The 13,020-nt window shown below is 44.4% G+C and overlaps 1 protein-coding gene across 1 annotated transcript in view; it reads left to right on the top strand.

The window, feature by feature from the left end:
* The window catches only part of LOC120239712 (zinc finger protein 30 homolog), a 78,238-nt gene that overhangs the window by 44,396 nt on the left and 20,822 nt on the right, over positions 1-13,020 (top strand). The window contains exon 3 of the mRNA XM_039244144.1: positions 12,501-12,580. Coding sequence (XP_039100075.1) covers positions 12,566-12,580 — 15 coding nt within the window. The 5' untranslated portion in view covers positions 12,501-12,565. The remainder of the gene's footprint in view (positions 1-12,500; positions 12,581-13,020) is intronic.

Here is a 13,020-nt window from a genome sequence, read left to right as displayed (position 1 = left end):
AGTGAGGGCTCCCACTACTAACTTAGACTTTTTTTTTTAACATTCATTTTTGAGAGTGAGAGAGACAGAGCATGAGTAGGAGAAGGGAGAGAGAGTGGGAGAATCTGTAGCAGGCTCCAGGCTCTGAGCGGTCAGCACAGAGGTCAACACGGGTCTTGAACCCATGGACCACAAGATCATGACCTGAGCTGAAGTTAGATGCTTAACCTACTGAGCCACCCAAGCACCCCTAACTTTCACATTTTCACTGGACCACTATCTCAACATTTCTAATATTCTAATACTCATTTTGATGGTTTTAACTTTTTTAAGATTCTGTGTGATTTCATAAAGTATTGTTTTCTGTGTGTTGTATTTAATACAACAAAGTATCCTCCAGTTTGTATGGACCAAGCCCAGGCTACCCCTTGACAGACCTCTTTGGCAGAAAGCTCATTTTGAGTTAAAAAGCAACGAATGTCTAGCAGATTCAGGAAACGTCCTTATCTCCCACTTCATTGCCTAAAAAGAATTTAGATAGAGAACCCGCCCCAGGATGATTGCTATCACCACACACAAATATATTATTATCAACTAGGTGTGATTAACAACGAGGACCTAGGAAGGCCTGTTTGAGCAAAAGCCTCTATGCCCTATTTTTTTTTTTTTTTAGTAGCTCAAGAGACTTACTTATTTACCAAATATTTCCTCTCTTTCATCTTTTGATGAAGTGCCTTTCTTCTCTTGAAGTCCCAGGCTCCTACTTTTCTTCTCCTCAAATACATATTTATTTTATTTTGTCTGTCTTTGCAATTTTTACATCTGTGTGGAATCTCTATGTACAGTTCAAATTTTACTTTCTCCTGTTTATCTCATGCCAATTTGATTTTTTTTTAAAAAAATTTTAAATGTTTATTTTTGAGAGGGAGAGAGACATAGCATGAGCAGGAGAGGGGCAGAGAGAGAGGGAGACACAGAATCTGAAACAGGCTCCAGGCTCCACCTGACAGCACAGAGCCTGACATGGGGCTTAAACCCATGAACCATGTGATCATGACCTGAGGTGAAGTCAGAGGCTCAACCGACTGAGCCACCCAGGCACCCTGCCAGTTTGATTTTTAGTCAACAATCAGAACTTGTTAAGTTCCAGTTCAATCTTTTGTATCTTCCTCCAATCCATATTTTGCTCCAATTTTATACAATCAATGTTAAGGGGAAAAAAGAAACAGAAAGTCAGGGCCTAGCATCTCCGTTCTGGGAGAAATAAGGGACACCTATCTTCAAGCCCTGAAGTATTATGAAGATTAACCCACATACATGTTTCTGAGGTACCCAGCACAGCACCATGTAACCTGTGTGTGTGCACAGAGTGAAAGCTCAATGAACACTTAATAATGTATCGGTGTTATTTTCCAAATACAGACTTTCTCAGACTATAACTGTTTCAAGCATTACAATGGCTGCATACATCTAACCCACTGACCTACGCTCACTAGCTTATGCCTTCACAATTGTAGCTTCTTTGAGATTTCAACAGACCACTGATGCTGGGGAGACAAGGGACTCAGTGTTCCTAGAAGATCAAGCTTGACCATGGTAGACAGTGGCCTTTTCTGATGCCAGTAAGTCTCGAAATCATACTGAGAATGATCCAGCATTGTGACAGGCTTCCTCTGCACGTCAGTGCTCACTAGTTCTGTGTGCCTTCCCTTTAAAAACTCCCCGCTTGCTATGTGACTTTGTAAGTTGTCTTTGGACATAGTCCACCATGTTGACCAGCCTCCTGAACAAAGCAAATTTTCCTTTCTAACTGAAAATTATAATGGGATACCTCACTAAAATGGAATCGGGTTTTCGCAGGAGGAGCTCTCTCTCCATACCACTGGTAGTCAACTGGACTCATCTTCCATGGACTTGATCTTGCTCATGGATGCTCCTCCTCTATTCCAGCTGAAGGAAAAGACACCTTCCTTATGTTTAAAACATACTTTCCGGGGCACCTGGGTGGCTCAGTCGGTTAAGCATCTAACTTCAGCTCAGGTCTTGATCTCAAGGTTCCAGCCTTGCATTGGGCCCTTTGCTGTTAGTGTGGAGACCACTTTGGATTCTCTGTCTCCCTCTGTATCTGCCCCTGGCACCTTCTCTCTCTCTCTCTCTCTCTCTCTCTCTCTCTCTCTCTCTCTCTCTCTGTCTCTCTCTGAAAAAAAAATAAAAAATACTTTCCTTTTGCTTGGGCATCTGGACAGACTTAACCAGAGAAAATTTAGAATTTCAGTGGCCATTACTAGATTCTTTGAACTTTCCAAAGTTGCGTTAATCAAAGCTGAGTTGCACAGCTATGATTCTGAAATCAACAAAATGGAATAGGATTTCTTATTTTGGTATTTTGAAGGTTCCAAACCCTATTGGGAATATAATCTTGCCTCATTCTTACATGTATATAATTTTTCAATGAAATAAGGTAAGCAAACCATTACAAGGACAAAAAAGAGCTGCTGACTTTTCATCCTCTTGCCCACCTTCGATTTCATCAAACACTAAGAAGCCATTTGTGCTCAGGTCCCACCCCCAGTACCATCTTCCTCTGTCTTCTTCCTTCCTCATCTCCACTCTCTTTCCATCCCTTTGCCTTAAAATCTGCCTTAAAATCCATCCCTTAAAATCTGCCCCTTTAAAGATGAGTCCTCCGAGGCACCTGGGTGGCTCCTTCGGTTAAACGTCCAACTTTCGCTTAGGTCATGATCTCACAGTTCGTGGGTTCGAGCCCCGCATCGGGCTCTGTGCTGACAGCTAGCTCAGAGCCTGGAGCCTGCTTCAGATTCTGCATCTCCCTCTCTCCCTGACCCTCCCTTGCTCATGCTGTCTCTTTCTCTCAGAAATAATTAAAACATTAAAAAAAAGTTTTTTTAAAAGTAAGGATGAGTCCTCTAAGGATCTAGATTGGCCCAAAGTTTCTTATGTTCTCTGGAGTAAGGCTGAACTTTGAGCCATAGTGAAAGAGTTCCCTAAAGTGACTAAGGATGCCCATAGGTTTGTTGAAGAATTTAACATGGTTATTCAACCTTCCCAACCTGGTTTCTCAACAGCTTGGTTGTTGGCTAGAGCCAGGCCATACACTGGATGGGAACACCCACTGGGAACATCATAGATAGGATCTAAAGAAACTGACTGGTAACTTTAGGTAAGATGCTAGAAGCGTCCCTGGAAGACCCCACCTGTCATTTATAAAGACTTTTCCCAATCCTGTGGGTCGGAACAAAATTCAGTCTTGTGCACAAAAGCCCTATGAATCCCTTCATGATGATTACAATCAAGTCCAACTTCCTCCCTCCCCTCCCCTCCCTTTCTTTCCCTTCCCTCCTTTCCCCTCCCCCTCCTGTCCCTTCCCATCACATCCCCCTCCATTCCCCTCCCCTTCCCCACTCCTCCCCAACACTTAAATTCTAGTTAGTTAATATACAGAGGAATATTGGTTTCCGGAGTAGAATTCAGTGGTTTGTCACTTATATACAGCACCCAGTGCTCGTCATAAGTGCCCTCTTTAATGCCCGTCACCCATCTACCTGATTTCCCACCCACCTCCCCCATTAACCCTATTTGTTCTGTATCATTAAGAAGGAATTGTGATTTCTTTTTTTCCTTTTTTGATCTCAGGAATAGAATTTAGTGATTCATCACTTATAACACCCAGTGCTCATCCCAACAAGTGCCCTCCTTTATGCCCATCCCCCATTTAGCCCATACTCTCACCCAACACCCCTCCAGGAACCCTCGTTTTTTCTTTATATTGAAGAGACTCTTCTGGTTTGCCTCTCTCTCTGTTTCTATTTTCTTTTTCCTTCCCTCCCCTATGTTCATCTGTTTTGTTTCTTAAATTCCACGTGGGTGAAATCATAGGATATTGATCTTTTCTGAGTGACTTATTTTGCTTAGCATAATACACTCTAGTCCCATCCACATTGTTGCAAATGGCAAGATTTCATTCTTTTTGATTGCTGAATGTGTGTATATACTATATCTTCTTTATTGATTCATCAGTCAATGGACATTTGGGCTCTTTCTATAATTTGGCTATTGTTGATAGTGCCGCTATAAACATTGGGGTGTATGTGCCCCTTCGAATCAGCATTTTTGTATCCCTTGGATAAATACCTAGTAGTGCAACTGCAGGGTTGTAAGGTAGTTCTCTTTGTAATTTTTTGAGGAACCTCCACACTATTTTCCAGAGTAGCTGCACCTGTGTGCATTCCCACCAACAGTGTAAAAGAGATCTTCTTTCTTTACATCCTCACCAACATCTGTTGTTGCCTGAGTTCTTAATTTTAGCCATTCTGACAGGGGTGAGGTGGTATCTCATTGTGGTTTTGATTTGTATTTCCCTGACGATGAGTGATGTTGAGCATCTTTTCATGTGTCTGTAAGTTGTCTGGATGTCTTCTTTGGAAAACCGTTTACTCATGTCATTTGCCCATTTCTTCACTAGATTATTTGTTTTTTTTTGAGTGTTGAGTTTGATAAGTTCTTTGTAAATTTTGAATACTAACCCTTTATCTGATATGTCATTTGCAAATGTCTTCTCCCATCCTGTTGGTTGCCTTTTAGATTTTTTTGTTTCTGAGTGCAACTTTTCTTTACAGAAAATTCTGGTCTTTAGATGTGGAATCCACCAATGTAGTAGTGTTCTAGTTCTAGTTCATAGTGTTTTAACTATGTTCTATTAATGGACTGGTCCAGGATCTTTCCCTTGTAGTTAAAAGGATCAGGATGGAATGGCACTGTGTCCCCTAGAGATAGAGATTTAATTAGCTTTGCAAATTGATTTGCTCTCACCCTGGATAAGACCCTTAGAGAATAGAGAGCTAAACACTTTTGGTATTCAACTCCAGCAAATGAATGCCCCTAAACAAAACCGGAAGCCTTGTTTCTGCAATCACTGTAAGGAACCAGGACATTGGGGAAAAAGAGCATTACAAATTTAAGAGCCTCAGATAACTTCAGCTCTTTAGACAACTTTTTCTTTCTTTCTTTCTTTTTAAGTTTATTTATTTATTTTGGACAAAAGAGAGAGAGAGCAGGGGAGGAGCAGAGAGAGGGAATCCCAAGCAGATTGTCTACTGTCATTGCAGAGCCCGATGTGGGGCTTGAACCCACAAACCGTGAGATCATGACCTGAGTAGAAACCAAGATTCAGATGCTTAACCGACTGAGCCACCCAGGTGCCCCTTGGCCAACATTTTCAATATCCTCCTGATTCCAGTGACAGGCCTCCAAGGAGATAGGGGCTGTTCCCAGTCTTCCCTCTCAGTTGACTTGGAGAAACATTGGGAACAGATTTGTCTACAGAACACATCTGTCTCTGTCCATATTGACACCTGAGCTACACCCTCAGTGCTCAGGCCTACTGCTGTCAAGCAGCCGCTGCCTCAGAGGCCTCAACAGTTCAAATAATACAGGTTTCTATTAAATATCAATGTGTCCCTGTGTTTGAACCTATTCCTTGTGTCTAAGATCTTTGAGTGTCACACATCCTTTTGTCCTTAGTTCATCAGCCCCATTCATGGGGCTGAGGTTTCTTTGACAAATACCATGCCAGAGTTTCTTTTTCCCAAAAGGGGAAGACAATACCTCTAGAATTTGACAGTAGGAACCGCAGTTGGGAACAAGGGGGAGCAATGACCGTGCAGCAGGTTTGCTGAGCTCTGGGCCTAACGTCATTATAGGTGAGGTCAGGGGTTCAGAGAATTTATTAGTGGATCAGCTACCATCTTCTTTGTGAAGAAAATGTCCAGCTGCTGCGGGCACAATCCACGCAGCATCACCCGTCAGGATTCAAGTAGATCCCCCAATTTCTGCGTAGAGTGACTGCCCTACAGTTAGAGAAGTCTTGAGGGCACCAGGCCCGTGCTGGAGGATTGTAAGGCTCAGGGCCTCCTTATCCCCAACACCAGTCCTTTCAACACCCCTTTTTGCCTCTGGAAAACCCAAAGGTGGAGGATGAGGTTTTTCCATGACCTCTGAGCAACAAATAACATTCGTTAACTGTCAGCATCCCGTTCCAACCCATGCGCTAGTGACGTCACTTCTCACTGAGCACATGTTCAGTGTAACTGACCTCTGCCGCGCTTTTCCAAATATTCCAATTGAGGGGCGACTGAGCTCCGTTGAGCCTCCAAGTGTTGATGCCGGCTCAGCATGTCACAACAATGTCACAGTTGGAGCTCACCTTCGGGCTCTGTGCAGACTCTGCCCCTCCCCCACGAGCATGTTCTCTGTGTCTCTCAAACAAAAGAAACCTTAAAATAGAATAGAATATTCCAGTTGATAAGGATACTCAGTATTTTTGCCTTCACTTGGGAGAAATGGCAGCACACCTGGTCGGTAATCCCTCAGGCGTACAGTGTCCATCCTATTTTCCTGTCGGTCACAAACCTCGAAGGCTGATTTGGATGACATGTTTCCTGCAGGTTCTCCTTTGTTACGGGGTCTACGTGATGTGCTTCTCTGCTCACTTCTCAAGCTTGTTCCCATGAAGACATCTTCTATCTGTTAAAACTCCTGGCATTAAAGAGACATAAAGTCTCACAAAAAAAAAAAAAAAGTACTGCCATTTGCTCAGACTCAGGCTAGATATTTAGGGCACCTGCTGTCAGAACAAGGACTAGATTTGGATCCAAGTATAATCAAAGACATTCTGAACTTCCCCAGTCCTAAAAGTAAGCACCAATTATGATGATTGCTTGGAGTTTGCTGGGTATTGCTGAAACTGGATTCCAAAGTTCTCTTTTAGGACTCAGCCTGCATGTGCTTTACTAAAAAAAGACAAACCTACCCTATTATTTAAAAAAAAAATTAATGTTTGTTTATTCTTGAGACTGAGAGAGACAGAGACAGAGTGTGAGTTGGGGAGTGGCTGAGAGAGACGGAGACACAGAATCTGAAGCAGGCTCCAGGCTCTGAGCTGTCAGCACAGAGGCCTATGGAGGTCTCGAACTCACAAACTGCTGTGAGATGGTGACCTGAGCTGCAGTTGGATGCTCAACCAACTGAGCCACTCATGCACCCCTCTGCCCTATTATTTTGCTTTTGTTATTGTTTGGGGTTTTTTTTTTTTTTTCATTTTTTTAAATGTTTGTTTATATTTTTATTTTATTTTATTTTTTAATGTTTGTTTATTTTTAAGAGACACAGAGAATGTGAGCAGGGGAGGGACAGAGAGAGAAGGAGACACAGAATCTGAAACAGGCTCCAGGCTCTGAGCTGTCAGCACAGAGCCTGATGTGGGGCTTGAACCCATGAACTGCGAGATCATGACCTGAGCCGAAGTCTGATGCTTAACCGACTGAGCCACCCAGGTGCCCTTCTGCCCTATTATTTTGAAAAGAGGGGAGGACAAAGCCTTTGACACCTTAAGCTTTATTTATTTATTTATTTATTTATTTATTTATTTATTTATTTATTTTTTGAGAGAGAGACACAGCATGAGTGGGGAGGAGCAGAGAGAGAGGAGAGAGAGAATCCAAGCAGGCTTCCAGCTGCCAGCACAGAGTCCAGTGTGAGCCTTGAACTCACGAACCTTCAGATCATGACCTGAGCTAAAATTAAGAGTTGGATGCTTAAGGGGCACCTGGGTGGCTTAGTCGGTTGAGCGTCCGACTTTCGCTTAGGTCATGATCTCGCAGTTCGTGGGTTTGAGCCCTGCGTCGGGCTCTGTGCTGACTGCCAGGTCAGAGCCTGGAGCCTGTTTCAGTCTGTGACTCCCTCTCTCTCTGACCCTCCCCTGCTCACGCTGTCTCTCTCTCTCCTAGAAATAAATAAAAATATTAAAAAAAAAAAAAAAGAGTTGGATGCTTAAGTGACTGAGACACCCAGGTGTCCCCAACTCTAGATTCTTATCCAAATGCATGATTTGTGAATTTAAAACCTTACAGAGTATTAATGGATAACGTGTGGTTGTAAATAGTTCCTTAGAGATAAATTCTTTTTGTTTTTTTCTTTTTATTTTTTTTGATAGCAGTTCATTTTAAAAATGTCTTTGGGGGCACCTGGATGGCTCATTCAGTTAAGCTTCCAACTTCTGCTCAGGTCACGATCTGATGGTTCATGGGTTTGAGCCACTCATTGGGACGTGCGCTGACAGTGCAGATCCCAACGTGAAGCTCAAACCCATGAACCCTGAGATCATGACTTGAGCTGAAACCAGGAGTCGGATGCTTAACCTACTGAGCCACCCAGGCGCCCCCTTCCACGTTTGTATCTGTTTGAAACCCCAGCAATTACATTTTCTTCCTTTCTTCTTTTTTTGCTTCCACATTCCTTGTTTTCTCCTTTCCTTCATTTCTTCCTTTTCTCATGAGGTTCTCTACCTTAGGTTAGTCACGTAAGTAAATTCAGTGTCTGTCTGATTCCTCTATTTCCCTTAGTAATGTCCTCACATTTGAGCATGTTGTTTAATTTGAAAAGATCGGTTTCCTGTTAGAAGGTTGATACTATTCCGGTAGTTTGGAAGACAGTGTTTAAGATGTGAGTACACGGCCTTCTCGGTGTGGGCCTCCCTGAAGAAGCTTCCTCCTGGTTGTCTCCCCGCTCATCCCTCTGCTGTTGGCTGCTGAGCAGGGAGGGGGTGCTGCTGTGCAGGGAAGGGGTGCTGCTGTGCAGGGAGGGGGTGCTGCTGTGTAGGGAAGGGGTGCTGCTGTGCAGGGAGGGGTGCTGCTGTGCAGGGAGGGGTGCAAGAGCTCCTGTCTCCAGGCCCCGCACAGACCAGGTGTGGCCACTTATTCCTGACAAAATCCAAAGGCAGAGAGATGAGAGGTGGTGAAACAAAGGGAGTTACCTCAGGGAGGCCGACACTGGGAAGAGAGCTGATTAAGGTCTCAAAGACTGTGTCCAATGTGCTGGAAATACTTCAGGCTTATGTAAGGCAGATGGGCCGAGAGTGAGTGCGTACCTGCAGGTGGTCAGTGAAAGGTAAAGGTGTCCGTGTCTAGGAGTCACTCGGGGCTGGGGTCTTCCTGGCCCAGGGCAGTCCCTATGGCTTGAGCGGGTAGTTCCAGTTCCCCTCAGGGGGCTTTGTCCTCAGGGGCTCCCTCCTGAGCCAGGAGACAAGCCGGAAGGAACCCACTGGGAAAGTTTGAAGTCAACATGGAGGCAGCCAAAGTCCTCTTCCTTTGCTCTTGGACTTTGTCAGCCGTGAGTGGCAGAAGTGGGTCTGTCTGGGGCCACTGGAGCCCGTGCTCTTGCACCCTTGGGTCCTGCTCACAAAGTAATTACCTCAGTGGATCTAATAAGCACATCCCTCACCTCCCGCAGTTAAGATTTTCTGTGTATTTGTGGTGATGCTGTGAAGATCTTGGGGTTTGGGAGTAAACACACAAAAAGAATTCTGGAGACATCTCCTGTGTAAAGAGCATGGTTTTATTAAAGCAAGACAGGACCTGTGTAGCCGCACTGGGGTTAGTAGCAGTGGCCAGTGATACACTTTCAAGTTGGGAGGGGGTGGGGATAGGGACAGCTGAAGTCTCTAAGGAATTTGGAAGCAAGGTTTCAAGGACCTTGCTGTTATTTCAAGGTCTAGCTGTTATTAGGTGAAGATCATTTTTTTACCGTCTAGTAAAGCCTCGGTCATGAGACCCTTCAGATATCTATCAGCGGGCCATAAGTTTGGAGGATCATTGCTACCATATATCTTGGGGGGTAAAGATAAAGGAAGGTTCCCAAGTGGTTTGTATACGTTAAAGGAGAATTTACAGGCTCCTGGAGTTGGGCTAATGTCAAACTAAGGTTTGCCTTTTGCCCTCGGCAAAGTGTCCACATTGAGGCAGTTGCGCTCCTGGGGGAAAGTCACCCCGCCTGTCTCAGCAACTTGTCAGTGGGCTGGAAGCTGCAAGAAGACTGTTCTTTTTTCTGTTGTCTTTGTTCTCCACCCCAGTGAGAACACTTGGATAGCCTCTCCCAGCAAATCTTCAGCGTCCATTAGCTCTAGTCCCCCTGCCGAAAACGTTCAGTGCTTATGCATCTTGCATCCTTTACCATTTGATCACAAGTCTGAACATTCCCCCATCTTCAGCCCCTGGCAACACACATGGTTGTCTTTTATAACCTTGTCTCTTTTAGATTCCACATATATGTGCTTTCATGCAGTCTATATTTTTCTCTATATTTATATTTAACTTAAGAAAACGTTCTGTAAGTTTATTCTGTTGCTGCATAGAAAGGGTTTCCTTTATTTCTGAGGCTGATATACATCCCAAGGATAAATTAGATGAGGAATCTCTCTACCAGGAAAAGAGCTAATACCAGAGATTAACTTTTATATCGTAAATAATTGTCTGCCTGGCATGCCAAACGTTTAACAAATATTTGCTCTTTTCTTTTTCCTGTGAATGTACTTCCCACCTTTTTGAAATTCTCACCCCCCACCCCCTTCTCCTTAATTCAAAATGGCACTTAAGCACCAGCTGCTTGCTTTTGAGCCTCATATATCTTGAGGTTCCCAGGTTCCCATAATTAAGAAATTACTTTTCTTCTCTGTGAACTTGTCTTGTATCATTTTAATTATTAGAACCGCCAAAGAATAGAGAACAGATCAAGAAAAATGTTTTCCTCTCGTCCACATTCATTCTGTTGTCAAAAACTGACCTCTGTGCCTGAGTCAAAATATACTGAAGACAGAGTTTGAGATAAAGAGGAATAATAGCTTTTTTTTTTTTTGCTTTGCCAGGCTGAGGAGGCTGAGGCAGGCTAGGGCCCTCAGAATTCCAAGCCCACCCAGAGGAAGGGGCTGGTGTGGGGGTGGGGGGTGGCGAGTTGTAGAGAAATACAGGATCTATCCGGTTTCGACAGGAATTGTTTGTGCTGCCATCCTTGTTCATCACGTTTTCTGGGTGGTACCGGCTTCCTGAAGAAAAGGGCTAAATAAAAAAGGAGGAGGGGAGGTTTGTGAGAGGAAAAAAATGGGATTTCGTGTAAAGTCAAGACGTGCTGTTTTAGTGCAGTCATATTTATGTTTGTGCAGCGTTATGCTTTTAAAGGTATTCAGTTTGAGTCACCAGGACAACTGTAGTAAGACTACTTCATATTTTACAGTGAGGAAGCACTGAATATTTTCTGGAAAGACTAAAATAAAGGGGAAAAGGTAAACCCAAATTGCCACCAAAATTCGGAGATTTTAGAATTCCCATATGTTACTGATGGGAGTGGAAAATACACATTCGCTTTGGAAAACTGGCAGGGACTTGGGAAAATAAACATTTCCCTTCTGAAGAGGGGGAGCATTTTGTCAGCACAAAATATGTCTCTGCCATAAGGGTTATTTTCGGCTGGTTATTTTAAAGATGCAGCAGACAAACGGAAAGCTCTGAAACCTGGTGTAAATTTCCTTTTGTAAGAGGCATTTACATGTATAAGGGGAGGCTGCATTTGAATGAGTGTCTCCCTCGGGGTAGAGAAAAGAGGGAGAATGTGTAAATTTCCAGAAACTCTGATCAGTGGAGAAGGCGTGGATTTAAATCTGGGAAAAGACCATACCCTCGATGACTGTTTTTTGCTGGGTCACTTCCCCAAATGCTTCCCAATAGGGTAACCGTGTGGAGTTCGAAAAATGAGATCTGCTCCCTTCCCCCTCGGATTCTGTCAAGTGGTGTGGGTGGGAAGGATAGCAATATTTTATTTATTTTACTGTTATTTATACAGTATTTTTTTAAGAGGCCGCGAGCGAGAGAGAGCGCATGCGCAAGCGGGGGAGGGGCAGAGGGCGAGAGAGAATGTTAAGCAGGTTCCACGCTCCGAGCCGAGACCCGTCCGTGGCTCGGTCCCACCACCCTGGCATCGTGACCTGAGCTCACACTGAGACGGACGCTGAACGGCTGAGCCTCCAGGCGCCCCAAGTGTTGTTTGTTTGTTTTTTGGGGTTTTTTTTTTCCCCCTTTTTTCTTGACTTAGAGCAAGCGAGAGAGAGACAGCGTGAGCGGGGGAGGGACAGAGCTAGAGAGAGACTCTTAAGCAGGCTCCCTGCTCCGCGTGCAACCTACAAAAAGCTGGATCCCGCGACCCTGGGATCACGACCCGAGCTGAAATCGGGAGACGGAGGCAGAACCGACTGAGCCGCCCTGGTGCCTCCCAAGTGTTATTTTAATTAACTGCATCAGGTGATTCAGAATGAGGCCAGGGTTCCGCGGGAAGGCTTCCGATTAATTTATGAGAGTTGAGTGCGGTCTTTGGCTCAAGGGGAGGTTATGGGGTGCCCTCTGTAGGAGTTGGGGAGGGTCAGGGCCGTGCAGCTCACTGCTCCCACGCTGTAGCCTAAGTTGGGGGTGTCTGTGGGAGAAGAAGCCCCCTGCAAGCAGAGAAGGCGAAACTCAGAGATAGGTCTGCAAGGAGGAGCTCAGAGTTTCTGAATAGCTCAGGACACAAAGGACTAGGAAGTTGGGTCGTTTTTGCATTACAATGTCCTGCCTGCAGGCGTGCAGTTTACTGGGGAAGAGGCTGTGTTGGTGGCGTTTTAAAGCATTTTTTTCCTGATGCAGCTGTGATTTCACCACAAAAATCTACTGGGAAAGAAATCTAGCGGACGAGGTGGAAGAAGACGACAATGGCCAGTTCTCAGGTAAGCCTGGCGTCCCACGTCAGAAGCCATGTCCTCTTTCTCTCCTGAAATTCCCTGCTTTTAGAAATTGCAAGTGTTGGTTCTTCTAGACCTGGTGTTTCTGCTTTGTTTTCACCTAATTTTTAAGCCTTTTCAAAAATCATACTCAAGTTTAGTTCTTTAGAGGACTGTTTTTTTATATCCCAGAGACTTCTCTTTTCCAACCTGGCTTCCAGGAGGACCTCAACAACTGTCCCTTGGAGTTAAAGTCCTGCAAGTATTGAAAATACTCCCCTTGTGACAGATCCCCAGGGGAAGTTGAGGAGTCCAGAATTCCTATTGCTGATGGGGTCTGGTCCTGGGATTTCAGTCAACGAAAACACTTCCCATTTAGGTCCGATCTGGATGATTTATCAGCTGTGTAGACCCGGGTTAAGAAAATGAACAAATACACAAGATGG

The sequence above is a fragment of the Hyaena hyaena genome, unplaced genomic scaffold, assembly GCF_003009895.1.
Source record: "Hyaena hyaena isolate Hyena2069 unplaced genomic scaffold, ASM300989v1 scaffold_235, whole genome shotgun sequence".
NCBI lineage: Eukaryota > Metazoa > Chordata > Mammalia > Carnivora > Hyaenidae > Hyaena > Hyaena hyaena.
Note: the sequence above shows the minus strand (reverse complement) of the source record. Positions and strands in the feature narration are given on the sequence as shown.